The 22,283-nt window shown below is 43.6% G+C and overlaps 1 protein-coding gene across 2 annotated transcripts in view; it reads left to right on the forward strand.

The window, feature by feature from the left end:
• LOC144492889 (disks large homolog 1-like) overlaps positions 1–22,283 on the forward strand; it is a 96,591-nt gene that overhangs the window by 61,751 nt on the left and 12,557 nt on the right. For both annotated transcript variants that reach the window (XM_078211470.1, XM_078211469.1), the window contains exon 3: positions 17,550–17,686. In XM_078211470.1, the coding sequence (XP_078067596.1) occupies positions 17,550–17,686 (137 nt within the window). The remainder of the gene's footprint in view (positions 1–17,549; positions 17,687–22,283) is intronic.

The following is a 22,283-nucleotide window of genomic DNA, read 5'->3' on the forward strand; positions in this document are numbered from 1 at the left end:
GATGGAGGGAAGGTTATTGGTGAGGCAGCTGAAGATGGTTGGGCATAGGACACTTCCCTGAGGAACTTTTGCAGTGCTGTTCAGGGACTGAGATGATTGACCTCAACATCGACAACCATCTTCTTTTGTGTGAGGTATTTTCTCAAACAATGGAGAGTTTTCCACCTGATTCCCAGTGACTCCAAAGTTATTAGCACTCCTTCATGCCACACTTAGTCAGATGCTGCCTTGATGTCGAGGGCAGTCACTCTCACCTCATCTCTTGAGTTCAGCTCTTTTGCCCATGTTTGGACTGAGGCTGCAACGAGGTTAGGATCTGAGTGGCCCTTCCCGAACTCAAACTAAGCATCAGTGAGCAGGTTATTTCTGTGTCAGTGTTGCTTGATCGCATCCTCAATGGCACCTTCCACCACTTTGCTGATGATCAAGAGTAGACTGATGAGGCGATAATTAGTCAGGTTGGATTAGTCCTGCTTTTTGTAGACAGGACACACCTGGACAATTTCCCACTGGGTGGATGCCAGTGTTGTAGTTGTACTGGAACAGGTTGGTTTGGGGCATGGCTAATTCCGGAAAACAAGTCTTCAGTACTATTGCGGCAATGTTGCCTTATCCAGTGCCTTCAGCTTTTTCTTGATATGATGTGGAACAAATTGAATTGGCTTAAGGCTGGCCTCTGTGATGTTGAGAACCTCAGGAGGAGGCCGAAATGGATCATCCATTCAGAACTTCTGGCTAAAGATGGCTGCAAATATTTCAGTCTTCTATTTTGCACTGATTTGCTGGGCTCCCTCATCATTGAGGATGGGGATATTTGTGGAGCCTCCTCCTCTAGTTACTTGTTTAATTGTCCACCACCATTCACAACTATGTGGTAGGTCCTCAGAGCTCAGATCTGATCCTTTGGTTGTGGAATTGCTTAGCTGTCTATTGTATGCTAGTTCTGTTGTTCAGCATGCAAGGCATCCTGTGTTGTTGCTTTACCAGGTTAACACTTCATTTTTAGTTTTGCCAGATGCTGCTTCAGCACTGTGCAGTGGTCACTTCTATCAATATTGTGATGGACAGATGCATGTGCGACGGATAGATTAGTGAGGACAAGGTCAAGTAGGTTTTTCCTTCTTATTGGTTTCCTCACCACCTGTTGAAGACTCAGACTAGCCATTATGTCCTTTAGGGCTCAACCAGCTTGTCTGTAGTGATGCTACTGAACTACTTTGGTGATGAATATTGACGTCTCCCACCCAGAGTACATTTTGTGCCCTTGCCAGCCTCAGTGTTTCTTCCAAATGGTGTTTAACATGGAGGAGTACTGATTCATCAGCTGAAAGAGGGTGGTAGGTGATAACCAGGGAGTCTCCTTGTCCACGTCTGATCTGATGCCTTGAGACTGCGTAGCGTCCAGAAACTATGTTGAGATCTCCCAGGGCAACTCCCTCCTGACTACATGCCACTGTGCGGCCACCTCTGGTGGATCTGTCCTGTTAAAATGTTACAGGGCATACCCAGGGATGGTAATGATGGTGTCTGGGACATTAGTTTTAAGGTATGATGCCATAAGTATGCTTATGTCAGGCTGCTGCTTCACTAGTCTCTTCCAATTTTGGCACAAGTCTCCAGGTGTTAGTAAGGAGTATTTTGCAGTCAACGGGGCTGGATTTGCTGTTGTCGCTTCTGCATAAACTTGACGCATAACATCATCCTGTGGCACATACCAATATAAATGTATATGTATATAGGGTGGCATGGTGGCACAGTGGTTAGCACTGCTGCCTCACAGTGCCAGGGTTCCAGGTTCAGCTCCAGCCTCGGGTCACTATCTGTGTGGAGTCTGCACGTTCTCCTCGTGTCTGCATGGGTTTCCTCCAGGTGCTCCGGTTTCCTCCCACAGTCCAAAGATGTGCGGGTTAGGTTGATTGGCCATGGCAAATTGAACCTAGTGTCAGGGAGATTAGCAGGGTAAATGCATGGGGTTGCAGGAATAGGGCCTGGGTGGGATTGTGGTCGGTGCAGTTTCGATGGGCCGAATGGCCTCCTTCTGTACTGCAGGGATTCTATGATTCTATTCTATATTCAGATAAATGAGCCAAGAAACAGTTAAGGCTGAACACATATAAAAAAAAGAGAAAACATTTATTTTTGTTACTGGACGTTTAAGCCAATCAGCATAATTTACGCAATAGTTAATGGTTTTTGATTTCTTATTTTTGGTGAGTGGGTGTTTGAGCCAATTAGCAAGCTTTGCATCCTGGGGCCATTTCCCAGACCCTATTTTCCAGATTCTGTGGGCATTTTGCTCAATAGTTGCCACTAGATACAATATTTTAATTATATAGATAACTATCTGTAATTATCTAGTCTTGACCCCTCAACTTTAAATTGTTCGCTTTAGAACAGGCAGTTACCAACTTAAACATTTTTATTATTGTTGTATTGTAAACTCACAACATTATAAATAGTATAGTTAATAAGGTCAAATTGGTTTAGAGATATGTATATTAGAAGCATATTAGAAGTATGTATAGTAGATTAGAAGTAAGTGCCTTCTATGAATATGTTATAAGGCACTGGCATTAATAATAAGATATCAATTTGATAAAATTAAGTGTTTTGATGCTTAGTTAATAAGCCTTCTCAATGTTGTGCATTGCAGTTTGATAAAATGATTTTCCCACTACACACTAAGGCATTGGCTAATTCTCTGACTCTGATTTAAAAAGAAGCCAGTCAAGCTGTGATTATTAAATACAAACATGGATTCTTCTAATCAACATAATTTTAAACAGCTAGGCTATGGAGTCTAAAAAAAAACACGTTAGGAACACTTAACATGCATTTCTGGGCAATTAATCAACAGCTCAATGTTGCTTGCACAGCTCTCATTAATCTCACCTCTTGTTCCAAAGTGGTTTTTGACAGGCCTTTTTGTACCTGTCTTAACAGGGATGGAATCTATTGTGCAATTAATTGTTTTAGATTTGCAGATTCTCAAGAGATTTGGAACATTTCTAATAATCTAGTTAGCTACAATCTTGACTAAACGACAATGGATGTGGAGAAAAAAAATACATTTCTGTAGGAGGAATAGTTATATAATTCCAAACGTGACAACACTGGTAGGATTAGAATGCTACCGAACTACTGAAAAGAGCCTACTACCCATTATCTGAAAAGCCCACAAAGACAAGCTAATTACAGAAACACAGTAAACACTAAATACTCTTTTGTTGTTCTCCTTGCTCTGGTCTGTATCATCTCCAAAATTTGTCTGGTAAATGGTCATCAAATAAAATGTCAACTGTGTTTTTGTCTTCATAGTTAATGTCAAATTTTGTTTTGATAATGCTCATGAAAAGTGTCTTGGGATGTTTTGCTACTTTAAAGAAACTATATAAATGCAAGTTGTTGTTGTTGCCTGGCCAGGTGCTTTCAGCATTTTCTGTTTTTATTTTGGATTTCCAGCATCTGTGGTATTTTTCTTCTGTTCAATGAACTAATCATCTTTTTTAACCATTCATAAACTGATTCAAAACTACTGTCACAAATGGCTACATTTCACTGTCATTTTAAAATGTTTTATCTGTGAATGAATAATTCATAGGTGATTTCATTTGGGGCGGCACGGTAGCACAGTGATTAGCACTGCTGCTTCACAGCTACAGGGACCTGGGTTCAATTCCCGGCTCGGGTTACTGTCTGTGCGGAGTTTGCACATTCTCCTCGTGTCTTCGTGGGTTTCCTCCGGGTGCTCCGGTTTAAGAACATAAGAAATAGGAGCAGGAGTAGGCCATCTAGCCCCTCAAGCCTGCCCCGCCATTCAATAAGATCATGGCTGATCTGACGTGGATCAGTACATATTTCCTCCCACATTCCAAAGATGTGCGGGTTAGGTTGATTGGCCATGCTTAAATTGCCCCTTAGTGTCCTGAGATGTGTAGGTTAGAGGGATTAGTGGGTAAAATATGTAGGGATATGGGGGTAGGGCCTGGGTGGGATTGTGGTCGGTGCAGACTCAATGGGCCAAATGGCCTCTTTCTGCACTGTAGGGTTTCTATGATTTCTAATTTATTTCTAATTGAGGATCAGACTTTGTATCAAATCACAGGCTCCTGTTTCTTTGTTCCAAGATAAACATTCGGTGGAATTTTATGACCTTTCTTGTCCCGAAATGGTAAAATCCTGCCGGAGGTCAAAGGACCTTCCCATTGTCTGCCCCTCACCTGCCTCGATTCCCGTGGCGGGCGGGGTGATAAAATTCCAGCCATTGTGTACATCGACTCCAGGGGCTGTATTTTATGGTTTTCGTAATGGTGAAGGAGACCGAACAGGAGTGGGTGGTCCACTTGCACTTTCCCCTGCCATCTCAGCTCAATGAATTAAGTATCGGACAGCCAATTAGCAACCACCAAGTGGGAAGGGGGATAATTTATAGTGTGAAAGGGGGGTTCCCGTGGGCGAGGATCTGGCAGATGGAGTATAACATTGACAAATGCGAGGTTATTCACTTTGGAGGAAGTAATAGCAAATTGGATTATTATCTAAATGGAAAAAAATTACAACATGCTACTGTGCAAAGGGACCTGGGGGTCCTTGTGCATGAGACGCAAAAACCCAGTCTGCAGGTGTAACAGGTGATCAAGAAGGCAAATGGGATGTTGGCCTATATCACAAGGGAGATAGAATATAAAACACAGATGCCATCATCTCACATGAGAAGACCATCCACCAGGTACACGGTACATACTATTGCAACTCGGCCAACGTTGTCTACCTGATACGCTGCAGGAAAGGATGTCCCGAGGCATGGTACATTGGGGAAACCATGCAGACGCTGCGACAACGGATGAATGAACACCGCTCGACAATCACCAGGCAAGACTGTTCTCTTCCTGTTGGGGAGCACTTCAGCGGTCACGGGCATTCGGCCTCTGATATTCGGGTAAGCGTTCTCCAAGGCGGCCTTCACGACACACGACGGCGCAGAGTCGCTGAGCAGAAACTGATAGCCAAGTTCTGCACACACGAGGACGGCCTCAACCGGGATATTGGGTTCATGTCACACTATTTGTAACCCCCACAGCCTGCCTGGACCTGCCGAGTTTCACTGGCTGTCTTGTCTGGAGACAATACACATCTTTTTAGCCTGTCTTGATGCTCTCTCCACTCACGTTGTTTGTATCTTAAAGACTTGATTAGTTGTAAGTATTCGCATTCCAACCATTATTCATGTAAATTGAGTCTGTGTCTTTATATGCCCTGTTTGTGAACAGAATTCCCACTCACCTGAAGAAGGGGCTTGGAGCTCCGAACGCTTGTGTGGCTTTTGCGACCAAATATACCTGTTGGACTTTAACCTGGTGTTGTAAAACTTCTTACTGGATAGAATATAAAAGCAGAGATGTCTTGCTGCATCTGTACAGGGCAGTGGTGAGGCCGCAGCTGGAATACTGTGTGCAGTATTGGTCCCCTTATTTGCGGAAGGATATATTGGCCTTGGAGGGAGTGCAGAGAAGGTTCACCAGGTTGATACCAGAGATGAGGGGTGTTGATTATGAGGAGAGACTGAGCAGATTGGGTTTGTACTCGTTGGAATTTAGAAGGCTGAGGGGGATCTTATAGAGACCTATAAGATAATGAAGGGGCTGGATAGGGTAGAGGTGGAGAGATTCTTTCCACTTAGAAAGGAAGCTAGAACTAGAGGGCACAGTCTCAAAATAAAGGGGGGTCAGTTTAGGACAGAGTTGAGGAGGAACTTCTTCTCTCAGAGGGTGATGAATCTCTGGAATTCTCTGCCCACTGAAGTGGTGGAGGCTACCTCGTTGAATATGTTTAAATCACAGATAGATGGATTCCTGATCGGTAAGGGAATTAGGGGTTATAGGGATCAGGCGGGTAAGTGGAACTGATCCACTTCAGATCAGCCATGATCTTATTGAATGGCGGGGCAGGCTCGAGGCGCTAGATGGCCTACTCCTGCTCCTATTTCTTATGTTCTTATGTTCTTCTTATGTTCTTAATCAGGAGCCTAGGCCAGAGGGGTTGTGCCATGACCAGGTCACGGCGACAAATTTAAAGGCCCTCTGACCTTTTTTTTTCTTATTGTAGGTTCAAAAAAGTTAATAAGTGAAGTCCGAAGACATACAAACACAGCCGCCATCAGCAGTGGAATCTGCTGCTACATGCAGCCTTGGTCCCGGTGATGGACCACTTCTTTCTCCCTTATGCCACCTCATCATGCCTGCCGTAAAGCACTCTCAAACATTTTCCCATCTTGCATCTGAATAATGCAGCTGGCAATGAAGAATTGCACACAATTGGCTCTTTAGCAGCTCAGTAGCTTGTTCATTGATTATCTCAAAATGGTGGGCAGAATTACAATTTTGATGCCTGCTCGCCTTCTGTAATATCTGAGACTGGCATGATGACATCATATTGCTGACACAGCATCACCACATCATAGTCTATCGTCCCATGGGATAGGGGGTTGGGAGGGGCTCCTGATTTGCACCTGTAAAATCCAACCCAAAGATTCCAGTGGCATTACTTAGTGTCCAATGCCCAACCATCATCAGCGGCTCCATCAGTGACCTTTCTTCCATCATAAGGTCAGAAGTGGGGATGTTTGCTGATGATTGCTCAATGTTCAGCACTATTCATGACTCCTCAGATACTGACATAGTCTATGCCCAAATGCAGCAAAATTCAGACAATACCTAGGCTTGGGCCAAGAAGTGGCAAGTAACATTTGCACCAAATAAGTTTCAGGCAATGACCATTTCCAACAAGAGAGAATCTAACTGTCACTCCTTGACATTCAATTGCATTACCAGCACTGAATCTCCCACTATCAACATCCTGGGAGTTAACATTGACCAGAAACGGAACTGCACTAGCCATATAAATACTGTGGCTACAAGAGAAGGTCATATCCTGTGATGTGTAACTCACCTTGTGACTCTCCAAAGCCCTGTCTACCATGTAAAAGGCACAAGTCAGGATGGAATACTCTCCACATGCCTGGATGAATGCCACTCCAAATAGCACTCAAGATGCTTGACACCATCCGAGAAAAGCAGCCTGCTTAATTGTGACCCCATCCACAAGCATTCACTTCCACCACCACCAGTGCACAGTGGTAGCACTGTGTACCATTTGCATGCTGCACTGCAGAAACTCACCAAGGAAGGCTCCTTAGACAACACCTTCTAGCCCCACAACCAATATCATCTAGAAGGAGAAGAGCAGCAGACACATGAGAACATCATCAACTTGAAGTTCCCCCTTCGAGGTGCTCACCTTCCTGATTTGGAAATATATCGCCGTTCCTTCACTGTCATTGGATCAAAATCCTGGAACAGCATAACAGCACTGTAAGTGTACCTCACAACATGAACTGCAGCAGTTCAAGAAGGCAGCTTATCACCATCTTCTCAATTAGGAATGGGCAATAAATGCTGGCCTAGCTATGCACAACCCATGAATGATTTTAAAAAATGTCTTTAGTAATAAACATAGTCCAGCTATCAATTTGAATTTATAAAATAATTATAAAATGAGCACATCATAACCTGCTGCATAGAACCAAATCTCTTTAACCAGAAGAACATGGTTGACCTGATTTTAACTCTGTGTTAGTAAATGGGTTTTGAATGAGTTAAGTTGGGCCCATCCTTTAGACCTAGGACTGCCTTTTCATCAGCAATGCACTTTCTGGGTAATTCAACAGATTTTACATTTTTGTCAATGCATCAAATATAGATTTGGTGCACTTCACAGCAGGATTTGAGATTATTGCCATTTATTCCTGTTAAGTGGTACTTAGCGCTTTGCAAAATGTGAAAGGAAAAGCACTACAGGTGTGGTGTGACTACATAATTTTGTTCACAGAATTGCCATTTTCATTTAATATATCTGAAATCTGTAAAAAGTAACTCTTTCCTCAAAAAAGGAAGAAAGTTGTAACCTTTTCTGCAATAGCATCAGAAATTTTGTTTTGCCACCCTCCCATTTATGAAGGTATTTGAGACGGACATAGCTGATTTCATTTCATTCTTCTATTGGAGACGTGAGAAGACAGTTCTAACGGCTGTTTGTTGTTCCTATAAGAATCTGTACTTTTGCAGCATTGCAACTCCAATTCCTTGATGTTAATGTAAACTGCCAGTGCAGTTTTTACCCATGGTGAAATGGGAGTCATGATTTTGAGGCAGTGGCCTCATTTTCAGGACAGCAAATGGGTAGCCTGCCAAACTAAGGCTAACCAATATTAGGCCACCTGGGTCATCAACAAGGTAAGTGCGGAGAAGGGATGGAAGCAGGAAGATTGTTGAAGTAGAAACTGCCAAGCAGCGGCAGCCCAGATTAGTTGCATTCAATGGAGTGCTCCTCTTGTTGATGCCACAAAAACATTAGTCCGGATTTTGTGGTCAGTGGTGAAGCAGCAATGCTTGCTGCAGACCTTGAAGAACATGGCCCAAAAAGATATAGCGATCTCTGTAGTGTGGATTTCTCCTTTCCTGCCATTGCTTCAAATTTGGCACCAAGTAAAGAGGATCTTCAGGCGTTCAACGAAAGTGATATCATCAAGCAGACTAAGCAGCCGATCATATTGAAGAATTCTCACACAGCAAAACAGGAAGCAAAATGCACTCTTGTCTTGCGTTTTTCTAAATGTTACGGAGTGAACATACACATCCACCCTCAAAGCTGAAATATCACATACTTAAAAAAATTAACATGCTAAAAAACTTGATTTTTTAATCAAAATTGAAAAAAATGACTTGCACAAATGTTCAACTAGTTTTTCAGGATCAGGGAGGTTTTTAAGCAATAGTTGTGATTTAGTATGGGTTCCATTAAAAATCCAGTCACACCCAATTAATGAGATATAACTTTTTAAGGGGGCATTTAACAGTGATATTCCACTGTAAAAGGAGAAGTGTTCATAGTTCAGTGATTTCTAATTGATCACAATCTATGGGGACATTAACAGTGCACCCAATGGAGAAGCACAGGATCACTGACTTTTGAATTTCTGCATTAACCGCATATGGCTGATATTTTTCTCATCCCCATTCTTCTTGCCTTTTCCCTATGCGGAGTTGGAGATGGAGCGAAAATGATAAAGCAGCTGGAACTTCAGAGGTTTCTGTCAGTTTCAGAGAAATAATGACACAGATCACTGAGAGATTCACTGTCATTATTACCACAAGATCTAGGTCAGTATAAAACTTGACTTGGCCAGGCCTCTTGTGCACAATCGCCTATGAGGGTGATGAGGGTATGAATGTGCACTTATGCACCTAATGTGACAGTTGGAGTCCCAAAAACCAATTACCATATTGTAATTCATCTAGCGCCTGCAACACATGATGCTTTGGACATTCCGTAAGGCCATAAGATATAGGAGCAGGATTAGGCCATTCGGCCCATCGAGTCTGCTCCGCCATTCAATCATGGCTGATATTTTTCTCATCCCCATTCTTCTACCTTTTCCCTATAACCCCTGATCCCCTTATTAATCAAGAAACTACCCATCTCTGTCTTAAAAACACTCAACAACCTGACCTCCACAGCCTTCTGCGGCAAAGAGTTCCACAGATTCACCACTCTCTGGCTGAAGAAATTCCTCCCCACCCCTGTCCCCTTAGTCTGAGGTTGTGCCTTCTGGTTCTAGTTTTTCCTACTAGTGGAAACATCCTCTCCACGTCCACTCTATCCAGGCCTCGCAGCATCCTGTAAGTTTCAATAATATCCCCCCTCATCCTTCTAAACTCCAATGAATACAGACCCAGAGTCCTCAACCGTTCCTCATACGACAAGCTCCTCATTCCAGGGATCATTCTTGCGAACCTCCTCTGGACCCTTTCCAAGGCCAGCACTTCCTTCCTCAGATATGGGGTCCAAAACTGCTCACAATACTCCAAATGGGGTTTGACCAGAGCCTTATACAGCCTCAGAAATACATCCCTGCTCTTGTATTCTAGCCCTCTCGACATGAATGCTAACATTGCATTTGCCTTCCTAACTGCCGACTGAACCTGCATGTTAATCTTAAGAGAATCTTGAACAAGGACTCCCAAGTCCCTTTGTGCTTCTGATTTCCGAAGGATTTCATCTAGAAAATAATCCATGCCTCCATTCCTCCTTCCAAAGTGCATAACCTCACACTTTTCCACATTGTATTCCATCTGCCACTTCTTTGCCCACTCTCCTAGCCTGTCCAAGTCCTTCTGCAGCCCCCCCCCCGCTTCCTCAATACCACCTGTCCCTCTGCATATCTTTGTATCAACTGCAAACTTAGCAACAGTGCCTTCAGTTCTTTCTTCCAAATCGTTAATGTATATTGTGAAAAGTTGTGGTCCCAGCCCCAACACCTGAGGCACACCACTAGTCACCGGCTGCCATCCTGAAAAAGACCCCTTTATCCCTACTCTCTGCCTTCTGCCAGTCAGCCAATCCTCTATCCATGTCGGGATCTTACCCTTAACACCATGAGCTCTTAACTTATTGAAAAGCCTCCGATTCAGTGATAGGTCGCTTTCAAAATGGCACTGGATTGCTTTGTCAGAGTTAACAGAGCAGGGAGGCCATTTAGAGACCATATTCCCATTAATGGCAGACGAATCGCCTTGAAACTGATCTATAATTGACTCACCGACACACACTACACTAAGCACTCTCAGTGGGTAAATCCTAGGATGAGTGTACTTCACAAAACCAGAATTTGAAGTTTTATATCATATTTTCCTGATTATCTGCTTCACACTCTGTTCCTTATTCAAAATGTGCCATGGATGCTGTCACACCTTTTGTCCACATGATGGTGCCAGATGACAGAGACAAGTTTTGCACTGGCTTAATTAATGAAGCATCTGTCACTGTATTTTCTAAAACCCATATTATTTATTACATCTAAAGTATTGTTTATTTCTGACAAGCAGGATGGTACCAGATTTTGGTGATAGGTGTGTAACTCTGTAGACGCTTGAAGATTGGCCAAAGTTAAATGTTTAATCGCTGCAAAACTAGAAACCTTTTAACATTTTCACCTCTCATGCAATTCCTGTACCTCACTGGATCACTGCACTGTGCATTACCCATTTAATAAACAATCATCAAGGTTCTGAGATCTTGAATATTTGAATGTAGTTCAGACTGACTGGCATCTCTTGGAGAGTTGGAGATGGAGCAAAAATGATAAAGCAGCTGGAAAGAAGGTGATAAACAGAAATGTAAAGGAGGAAGAACAAAAGCAAAATAGAAGAGCAAGGAAATATACAGATTGAGAAGGAAAATAGGAAAAGTAGAGACAGCAACTACATGATAAAGACTAGAAAGAAAAAACTATCAGTAGTATGAATATTTCACCTTGTCTGAAAAATGTTTATGCAACGGCGATTTAAATGCATTTGCATGCATTTAAATTGAATTAATGAGCTGCCCGCCCAACTTTACCAGCATTTCCCCCTTTACCACCGCGTTCGCGCATCCAGATTCAGCACTAAACAGACATGCTCAGCAAAGGTCTGTTTCGGGCGCTCCAGCTTCTGAAGAGTTAAGTTCAGAGCTTCCAACAGCTCTCTGAAGCAGATTGGTGGTGGAGGGGGGAGGGAGGTGGGCCAGATCATTCTCTGGTGGGGGGGGGGGGGGGGGGGGGGAGGCGGAAGGGAGGAGGAGGGGGGTCAGATGTATCTCTGGTGGGGGTGGAAGGCGGATAAGATGTATATCTGGTGGGGGGAAGGCCCAATCGCTCACTGGTGGGGGGGGTAGGGAGGAGGGAGGCCCGATCATTCTCTGGTGGGGGGGAGGGAGGTGGGTAAGATGTATCTCTGGTGGGGAGGAGGCCCGATCGCTCTCTGCTCGGGGGGGAGGGAGGGAGACCAGATGGATCTCTGGTTGCGGGGGGGGGGGGGCGCGGGAGGGCAGGAGGGTCCGCTGCTACTCTGCGGGCAATCGGTGGGGCAAGAAGGGGAGCAGAGGGTCGTGATCGGTCTGGGTAGCGGGGGGGGGGGGGGTTGGGTGGATAAGGGGGACAGTAATGTTGTGGGGGTGGGACAATGTCTATGGGGGCTATCACTCCCACTTTTCGCTCCCAGGCTGCTTTATCCGTTCTTTGCGGCCCGGGAGCAATGTGACAGGGACGCGTTTTTTCAAATTTCTTTTCTCACTGCACATGCACAGTTGAAGGCTCTGCTCAGACCAGCAACGTTTCAGGCGCGATAAGCCCCGCCCACAGTGCAATTCAGACCCGCGATTTTTTTTTTAGACTAAGCGCATATGGAGATGCCTTAGAACAGGTTTCCAAGTTGGATCTGAGTTGCGCCCAGATTCAGCATTTTGAATGAAAATGGTAAAATCGGCCCAAAATTTAACACACGCACAAACTTACATAGATCGTCTTCTTGGTGATGCTCTATTTGCAGTGTTTGACCCTTGATTGTGAAGGAATTTCATATGTCCAAATGTTTGAAAGGTGCTACGTAAATGCAAGTTCTTTCTTTTATGCCTCCTGTTTCACCTCTTCATCTAAATCTTCTGACCTCTCTGTTTCTCTCCTGATTTGGAAAAGATGGGTTACATGGTGTGGCATAACATGCCAGGGAAAGGAGCCAGCAGCTGCTCTTTCGGAACTGCCTTTCCATCCCCCCAAATCATTTGCTTCAGTATTTTAGAACTGTACAATGTTTATTTTTCACTATATGTGTACATGTTGCACCTGCAAGTTTTAGAATTGAGCAAACCATCAGGAGTTTTTATGAACCAATTTTACAAACCAGCAGTATGAACAGGAAAACAGGCCTCTTCTGGAACAAGCATGGAATTGTTTTTTTCGTTCATGGGATATAGGCATCACTGGCCAGCTTTTATTGCCCATCCCTGAGGGCAGTTAAGAGTCAACCACATTGCTGTAGGTCTGGATTCACATGTAAACGGCAGATTTACTTCCCTGAAGGACATTCGTGAACCAGATGGGTTTTTATGACAATCAACAGTGGTTTCATGGTCATCACTAGACTTTTAATTCCAGATTTTTATTGAATTCAAACTTCATCATCTGCCATGGTGTTATTCGAACCTGGGTCCCCAGAGCATTATTACCCTGGGTCTCTGGATTACTGGTCCAGTGACAATACCACTACGCCACTGCCTCCTCTAAATTGTTATGACCTGTCACCTTCATTTGCATTTGTTTGATATTGTTCTGTTTTTGAATGCACAACAGGAAACACTAATAACTATATTATATTCAGCAACACTTCAATTGTGACTTCAAGGACTGTGTGGTTGTCACTTCCGCCAATCCTGTCATGAATAGATACATCTGTGACAGGTAGATTAATGAGAGTGAGATCATGGCTGGAATTCTCTGGCCATTCACGCCTCACTGCCAGTGCCAGAGAGGACGGAGAATTTGGCGCTCAGCCAAATCTCTGTTCACTGCAGTGGGACAAGAGAATCCCACTGGCATGAATGGTTGGAGGATCCCGCTGCTGTATATGTCTTTCAGAACATTGCCGTAGGAGTTCCTCAGGGAAGTGGTCCAACTATCTTCTGTGCTTCATCAATGACCATTCTTCCATCATAAGTTCAGAAGTGGGGATGTTCGCTGATGATTGTATAATGTTCTGCCCCAGTCATGACTCCTCAGATACTGAGGTAGTTCATGCTCAAATACAGCAAAACTTGGGCAATTTCCAGGCTTAGGCTGACAAGTGGCAAGTAACATTTATGCCACACAAATGCAAGGCAATGACCATTTCCAACATCTAACTATTTACCCCTTGACATTCAGTGGCTTTATCACTACTGAACTTTCCACTATTAGCACCCTGGGGGTTACCGTTGCTCAGAAACTGAGCTGGACTAGCTATATAAATACTGTGGCTGTAAGAACAGGTCAGAGGCTCAGATTCCTGCAGCAAGTAACTCATTTCCTGACTCCCCAAAGTCTATCAACCATTTACAAGGCCTAAGTCAGGCATGTGAAAGAATACTCTCCACGTGCCTGGATGAGCGCAGCTCCAATAACACTCAACAGGCTTGAGACTGTCCAGGACAAAGCAGCTCACTTGATTGGCACCCCATCCACAAGCATTCAATCCCTGTACCATCTCGCACAGTGATAACAGCGCGTACCATCTATAAGATGAACTACAGGAACTCTCTAATGATCCTTAGACAGCACCTTCCAACCCATGACCTCTACCATCTAGAAGGATAAGGATATCTGGTGCGTGGCAACACCACCGCCTGGAAGTTCCCCTCAAAGCCATTCACCATCCTGACTTGGAAATATATCACCCTTCCTTCATTGTCGCTAGGTTAAAATTCTGGAACTCCCTCAGTAACAGCACTGTGGGTGTCCGTACATCACATGGACTTCAGTGGTTCAAGAAGGCAGCTCATCACCATCTCTCAAGGGCAATTAGGGATAGGCAATAAATATTGACCTAGCTAGCAACACCCACATCCCATGAATGAATATAAAGCAAAATAATTGGCCCGTTCAGTCAGTAGTCATGGTATCAAGCCACTCTTGTCGATGGGTATTGACGTTCCATACCCAGAGTACATTCTGTGCCCTTGCTACTCTCAATGCTTCTTCCAAGTGGTGCTCAACATGGAGGAGTGTTGATTTATCAGCTGAGGGAGAGCAGTAGGTGGCAATTAGCAGAAGGTTTCCTTTCCTATGTTTGACTTGATGCCATGAGACTGCATTGGTTGTGAAGTTAATGTTGAGCACTTCCAGGTCAACTCCTTCCTGACTGTGTACTATTACTGTGCCACTATCACTGCTGGATCTCGCCTGCACCGCTGATTTACTAGTCCAGCAAAATTACCAATACACCACCATGCCCACATACTGCATATGAATGAGGGTCATGGTTTTGGGGTTGGGGGTGTGGCATGCTTCCTTAGTCTTACTGCTCTCCTTTGTTTGTCTCTGCTATATAGGCCTGAGGCGGAGACGGAGAGAGGTAATTAGTGGCTTTTGTCAAGCAAAGTCCAAATATTATGGGCTTCTGCGTGTAATATATACGCTGAGAGCGAAAGAGAAGTAAGATACAAGCAGGTTGTGGATGTGTAGAAGGAAAAGCAGGTAACTGGAATATGAACTGAGGAATAAATCTTGAGAGCAGTCCCTTATCTGAAATTGTTATCAGAATGCCTTTGGCAGCTGCTGTGAAGGCAGCAAGCAAGAGTTGAATGTGTGTTTGGTGTGAGAATGAAAGGTGGTAAAGTGTGCCCTTGATTAGATATGTTACAGGAGTGAGAATTGATCAGACAATTAGAGAGGAGGTTGAACATGTTGTTATTGATAGGGATGGAGAAATAAAGAGCTACATTCAACTGTAATGCTCGCGTCAGGTTTTTTTTAAGTGTTTGCCTGATTGAATATAAGTCCTAGAGAGGATGTTGCTCTGCTTTCTCTCTCCTTGTCTTGGATATGTAGGTCCTGATAATATTTTGCTAATTTTTGGGACACAGGGTGTCCTCCCTTTCCCTCACCTTTTCAACTAGGACCTCCAGGAAGGCATCTGAAAGCCTAGAGACAGTTGCAGACCAATCTGACAGGAGTCAATGAAACCACTTTTTAGGAAATGTCTCATATTTTACTGAGTCTCTGGAGTCACGACATAAACTCTACCCACAAAGTGGATGAATGCTGGCTTCTTCTACATGTCAAAAAGCAATGTAAGGGAGTTTGGCTTTAGAACATGAAGGACATTGTGAGGCATTTACTAATGTGCTTTGAGACTGAGGGATAAAGTGTGAAACATGTCAACATTCTGAACTGTATAATGTATAATAAAGACCTTGTCAAAAGGAATATCAGGTGATTGATTGACCGCACAGAACTCTCTGATTGAAGTTTGAAAAAAGCAAGCCGACTTTCAGGTAGCAAAGAATACAACTTGATCAGACAACATGCATACTGTAAGTTGATAAACTGGACCTAGAGTAGTCATGAAAGATGAAGATGAGAATAATCCATGAATGTGCTGAACTATCCTGAACATGTTCCTCAGAAAAGAGACAAAACAAAAATGGGGAGGCAAAGCAAAATAGGTTAATTTAGAGATATATATTAAGGTGTCAGTTGGCTCAATCCCAAAACTGAGGTCTGTTCTTTGTTTTCCGCTTATTTTAAATACAGTACAAATCAGATATTAAGAGGAAGATGACTTAGAAAGGGGGGTTTGGGGTGTTACCACTGTTGAGATGCAAATAATCATGTCTGAACTTCTCAATAAACTGTTTTAAAAGATCTGGGGGAGGCGATCTTACCAAAAAAATTCTAAGTCCCGAACAAGAGGGAAAATAGGAGAAACTTGCGGCTTATTTTTGACTGTGGCAAAAAAATCTTGACAAACTTGAAATTTGCCAGGAGGGGAAGTGGGCGGGGCCTAAATCCCCCAAAAGCCGGCTGATAGCAGCAGAGGGCGCCATTTCAGCTATCCAGTACCGATAAGATCGCAAGAGGCAAGAAATCGGGCGCAAACCTGATTTTTTGACTCTCTCGCGATCTTACCGGCTCGCCTGGCCCATTGGCTGGCAATGGTAAGATTGCACCCATGGGGTGTATCAAACTGAAAGTGCCAAAATCTTATATAAACGTGGAAACAGCTCCCAAAGGGTAGGAGAATTTCCAATTTCAGGAGATCCAAGGTATTAGCAAGAGGAAAGCTGCAACAAGATTTTCCTTTGTCTTCCTCCAAGCTCTGTTCAGTGTTATGTAACTGCCATAACCTTGTCCCAAAGCAAACAAACACACACACACAACAGTAGTGTGGGGTGGACTGTTTCCCACCCCTGCACCCAACGGTCACCAACTGGATATAGCACCTTATAAGCAGTAGGCATTGACTAGAGGCATTTTGGACTTGACCCAAAGCATTTGTAAAATACATTTTAAATTAATTTAAATATATTTTAAATAGTTTTAATGTCAAGTTAAGTTTTTGCTTTAAGTTTCTAAAGTTTTTAGAAAGCTTGTGAACTGGGCTTTGGAACCAAAGAAATGTCCTCTCGTCCTCGCCATGTTCCTCTGTTCTGAAACAGCAGAAAAACATGATGAAGAGGATTGTTACAGAAATGTCAGTTCTACAGGCATCACAGGCAGCCTTTGGCCTTGGAGTGTTGGTGCCCATATCTCCCCATTTGTGGATCCAGAATGCCTTGTGCCATATTGTTGCAGAGAGCAAAATTTCCTTTGCAACTCCTGAACCAAGGAATTCCTTTCTGTACTGCAACACCCCCACTCTGGGCAAATTGTTGATAGCAGATGCAAATAGCGCTGGGAGTACCATAAATATATAATCAGTCTGCTCTGAGAAAAGTTGAGCTGGTGTGGGAGAAGTTACATTGAATGGTGGAATGTAATATTACTGCGAATTCAGCACAAAGTTCACCGCTGAGGAACATGCAGCATAGTATCTTTTATTTTGCAGGTGAGAAGGGGTTAATGTAAAAACCTGCAAGTGAGATCTTTGGACTTTTAAGATTTTTTTTATGACTCATGTTTTCTGTTTTTCTTTTTAAAGATATTCAAGAATTTTATGAAGTGACCTTAGTTGCTGCACTGAAACCTACTGATCAGAACCTTGTAGCAAGCAGCCTGTCCTCAGCTGAGGTGGGGAGGACATCAGCATTTACAAGTATTGAACTTCTCAGCCCAGAAGTGAGTAACTCAATTGGCTATACACAAAGCAAAAGCATTGCAAATGCTGAAAATCTGTCAGAAAATGCTTGGAACACTTAACTGGTCAGACAACATTTGTGCAGAGAACAGTTAATTAAAATTTCAGGTGTAAATATTTCATCAGAAATCAATTGGCTGTAACTTTGATTGATGTAAAAATGGAAAGGTATTTCACCCAGGTCTATTGATAAAAAGTAAATCACTGAATCCAGTGTACCTGTCATAATGCATGCAAAAATATAAAAAATGATGGACAGGAAAAGACTAACCTCGGCTCTAAATTAAATATTGTGCTCCCCTACTGGCAGTTATGTAATCTCTTGGGTGGTGCAAAAAAAGTTAGGAGATCTGGGGGGAAAATGAGAAATACCTGTTCAATCTTTATTGACAAACACGTCATCAAATCCTTGTGAGATTGGTGAATGAACATTCACGTTACACGTATACCAGGCAATGACGATCCCCAACAAGACAGAATCTAACCATCTGTCTTGACGTACAACATTATAATTACTAAATCACCCACCATCAACATCCTGGGGTTTACCATTGACCAGAAACTTAACTGGACCAGCCATATAAGTACTATGACTACAGGGGCACATCAGCGGCTAGGAATTCTGCTGTAAGTAACTCACTTTTTGATTACCAAAGTCTTTTCACCATCTATAAGGCACATACAAGGAATACTCTCCACTTGCCTGGATAAGTGCAACAGCTCCAACAACACTCAAAAAACTCAGCACCATCTAGTACAAAGCAGCCCACTTCATGCGCACCCCATCCACTGAATTAAACATTCGCTCCCTCCACCACCGGCACACAGTGGCAGCAGTGTTTAAATAGGAACCTAGGACTTAGGAGCTGGATAGGCTTGGGCCCTTTGAGTCTGCTCTACCATCAATAAGTCATAGCTGATCTGATTGTAGTCTCAAGTCGACTTTCCTGCCTGTCCCTTGACCCTTGACTCCTGTGTCTATGAAAAATCTTTCCAACTCAGCCTTCAATGACCCTGCCTCAACTGCTTTTTGGGAAAGAGAATTCTACAGACTAATGACCATCTGAGGTAAAAAAAATTCTTATCTTCATTTTAAAAGGGAGACCACTTACTCTTAAACTGTATTCCTTAGTTCTAACCTCCCCCAAAAGAGGAAACATTCTCCCAGTATCCACTTTATCAAGTCCCCTCAGGATTTAAAAAAAAATTATTGGTGGGACATGGGCGTCGCTGGCTGGTCAGCATTTATTGCCCATCCCTAGTTGCCCTTGAGAAGGTGGTGGTGAGCCACGTTCTTGAATCGCTGCAGTCCACGTGCATTGGGTTGACCCACAATGCCATGAGGGAGGGAATTCCAGGATTTTGACCCAGCGACTATGAAGGAATGGCAATATATTTCCAGGCCAGGATGGTGAGTGGCTTGGAGGGGAACTTGCAGGTGGTGATGTTCCCATGTATCTGCTGGCCTTGTCCTTCTAGATGGAAGTGGTCATGGGTTTGGAAGGTGCTGTCTAAGGATCTTTGATGGATTGCTGCAGGGCATCTTGTAGATAGTACGCACTGTTGCTACAGAGCGTCGGTGGTGGAGGGAGTGCATGTTTATAGATGTGGTGCCAATCAAGCGGGCTGCATTGGCCTGGATGGTGTCAAGTTTCTTTAGTGTTGTTGGAGCTGCACCCATCCAGGCAAGGAGGGAGTATTCCACCACACTCCTGACTAGTGCCTTGTTGATGATGAATAGGCTTTGGGGAGTCAGGAGGTGAGTTACTCGCTTGAAGTATTCCTAGCCTCTGACTTGCTCCTGTAGCCACAGTGTTAATGTGGTGGGTGCAGTTGAGTTTCTGGTCAATGGTAATCCCAAGGATGTTGACAGTGGGGGATTCAGTGATGATAATACCATTGAATGTGGTTAGACTGTCTCTTATCGGTGATGGTCATTGCCTGGCATTTGGATGGTGCGAATGTTACTTGCATGTTATCTTACATGCTTCCATAAGATCACCTCTCATTCTTCCAAACCCCAATGGGGAAAGACCCAACATGTTCAACCTTTCTTCATAAGATAAGCCCTTCACCCCAGGAATGAGTTGAATGAACCTGCTCTGAACTGCTTTTAATCCATTTATATCATTTTTCAAATAAGGAGACCAAAACTGTACACAGTATTCTAGATGTGATCTCTCCAATGCCTTGTACAGTTGCAGTAAAACTTTACTATTTTGATATTCTATTCTCCTTGCAATAAACGCTAACACACCATTTGCCTTCTTAATCACTTGCTGTACTTACGTACTAATTGTCTGTTCTTTATGTACCAGGACACTCAGATCTCATACCACTAAGTTCTCCAATCTCTCTCCGTTTAAATAGTTTATCGCCTTTCTATTCTTCTTGCCAAAGTGGACAAATTCACATTTTCCCACATTATACTTCACCTGCCATCTTATTAGCTGCTCACTTATTCATATCTCTTTGTAGACTCTTTCCCTTCTCTTGGCACCTTACTTTCCTTCCTCTCTTGGTGTCATTGGCAACTATATATCAAGTCCCCTCATCAAAGTTATTGATATAGATTGTAAATAGTTGAGGCCTGATCAATTCCGATCCTTTTGACAACCATTAGTTACAGCTTGCCAATCCGAAAATGGCCCATTTATCCCTATTCTTCTTCCTGTTAGCTAACTAATCCTTTATTCATGCTAATATGTTGCCCTCTTGCGCCATAAACTATAATTTTGTATAGCAACCTTTGATGTGGCATTTTATCAATGTGGATTTCCAAGTACACCAAATCTATAGGTTCCTCTTTATCCAGGTTGCTTGTTTATTCTGCAAAGAACTTTAATAAATTAGTCAAACATGATTCCTCTTTCACAAAACCATGTTGACTCTGTCTGATCGAGTTATAATTTTCTAAGTATTCTTCTATAACCTCCTTAATAATGGATTCTAGCAATTTCCCTATGACAGATGTTAGGCTAAGTGGCCTATAGTTTCCTGCTTTCGTCTCCCTCCTTTCTTAAGTAAAAATGTTACATTAGCAATTTTCCAATCCACTGCGACCCTTCCAGAATCTAAGGAATTTTGAAACATTATAACCAATGCCTCTATTTCTGTAATGATGTGGAGATGCCAGCGTTGGACTGGGGTAAACACAGTAAGAAGTCTCCCAACACCAGGTTAAGTCCAACAGGTTTACTTGGTATCAAAAGGTGGCTTTTGCTACCAAATAAACCTGTTGGACTTTAACCTGGTGTTGGGAGACTTCTTACTCTATTTCTGTAGCCATTTTGTTTAAGACCCTAGGATGTACGCCATCAGGTCCTGCGGAGTTGCCAGCCTTCAGGTCTAGTATCTTTTTCCTGGTAATTGTTTTAAGTCGTCCTCCCCCCTTTCACCCATTTTTTTCAAGTATCTTTGAGAAGTTTCTAAGTCTTCTGCAGTGAAGACAGACACAAATTACTTGTTCAATGCTTCTGCCATTTCCTAGTTCTCCATTATTGATTCCTCAGACTCTCACTTTGTCGAGGACCAACACTCACTCTAGTTACTCTTTTGCCTTTTAAAATATTGCAGAAGCTACTAGTATCTGTTTTAATATTCATAGCTAGCTTTCTCTCATATTCTAATTCATCTGTCTTCCCTTCAGTCTTTCTTTGCTACTTCTTAAAACCAATCTTCTGGCCTACAGCTGTTCTTCACATAATTTTACAGAATTCGTTGCAATTTTATACCATCCTTAACTTGTTTATTTAGCCACAGATAATGCATCGTTCTCAAAGAATCTTTCTTTCTCACAAAGATAAATCTTTGCTGAGAGTTATTAAATATTTCCTTGAAAATCTGCCACTGTATCTTTACTGTCCTACCTTTTAATCTAATTTTCCAGTTCAATTTAGCCAACACTGCCTGCATATCCTTTTAATTACTTTTATTTAGATTTAAAGAATCTTGTCTCTGATCCACACTTCTCATCTTGTATGTTTTACAAGATGCAGGGCAGGACAAGAACACCAGGTGGGCCCGCTAGCATCTCTCTCCCCCCGCCCCCTCCCTGCCAGGAGTAGTTCCCTCCAGCGGGGTTTACTCCTGCTCCCCAGTAATTGGAAAAGGGTGGCCCGACCCCGCTGGAGAGAAGAGAGGCCATTGAGATCCTCCCGGGAGTAAGTGGGGATGTCCCTTGGGCAATGCCAACCTGGCAATGGCAGGGCCTATTGGGGCAGGCAATCGGTGGAGGAGCATCTACTGCCACTCTGCAAAAGGGTCGGTGAAGGAGGGAGAAAGGAAGGTGATCGGGGCTGTCGGTGGAGGAGATCGGGGCTGCTGGGGTGGTGGGGGTGCATTCGGCTGGTCATCGGGATCAGTGGGAGGGGGTCAGGACTGTTAGGTGGGGAGGGGGGGCTGGGGGAGGGGGTCAAGGAGATTGGGGCTTGCCGGTGGGGAGGGGTGGCACATAGGGGCTGGCCTGGAGAGGTCTGGGAGGCCAGTGATCAGGGGGTGGGGGGGTCAATAGGCCAGCGATTGGGAGGGGTGTGTGTAGGGGGGGGGGCGGTTTGTGGGGCTGGCCAGAATTCGGGC

The sequence above is a fragment of the Mustelus asterias genome, chromosome 4 (assembly GCF_964213995.1).
Source record: "Mustelus asterias chromosome 4, sMusAst1.hap1.1, whole genome shotgun sequence".
Classification (NCBI taxonomy): domain Eukaryota; kingdom Metazoa; phylum Chordata; class Chondrichthyes; order Carcharhiniformes; family Triakidae; genus Mustelus; species Mustelus asterias.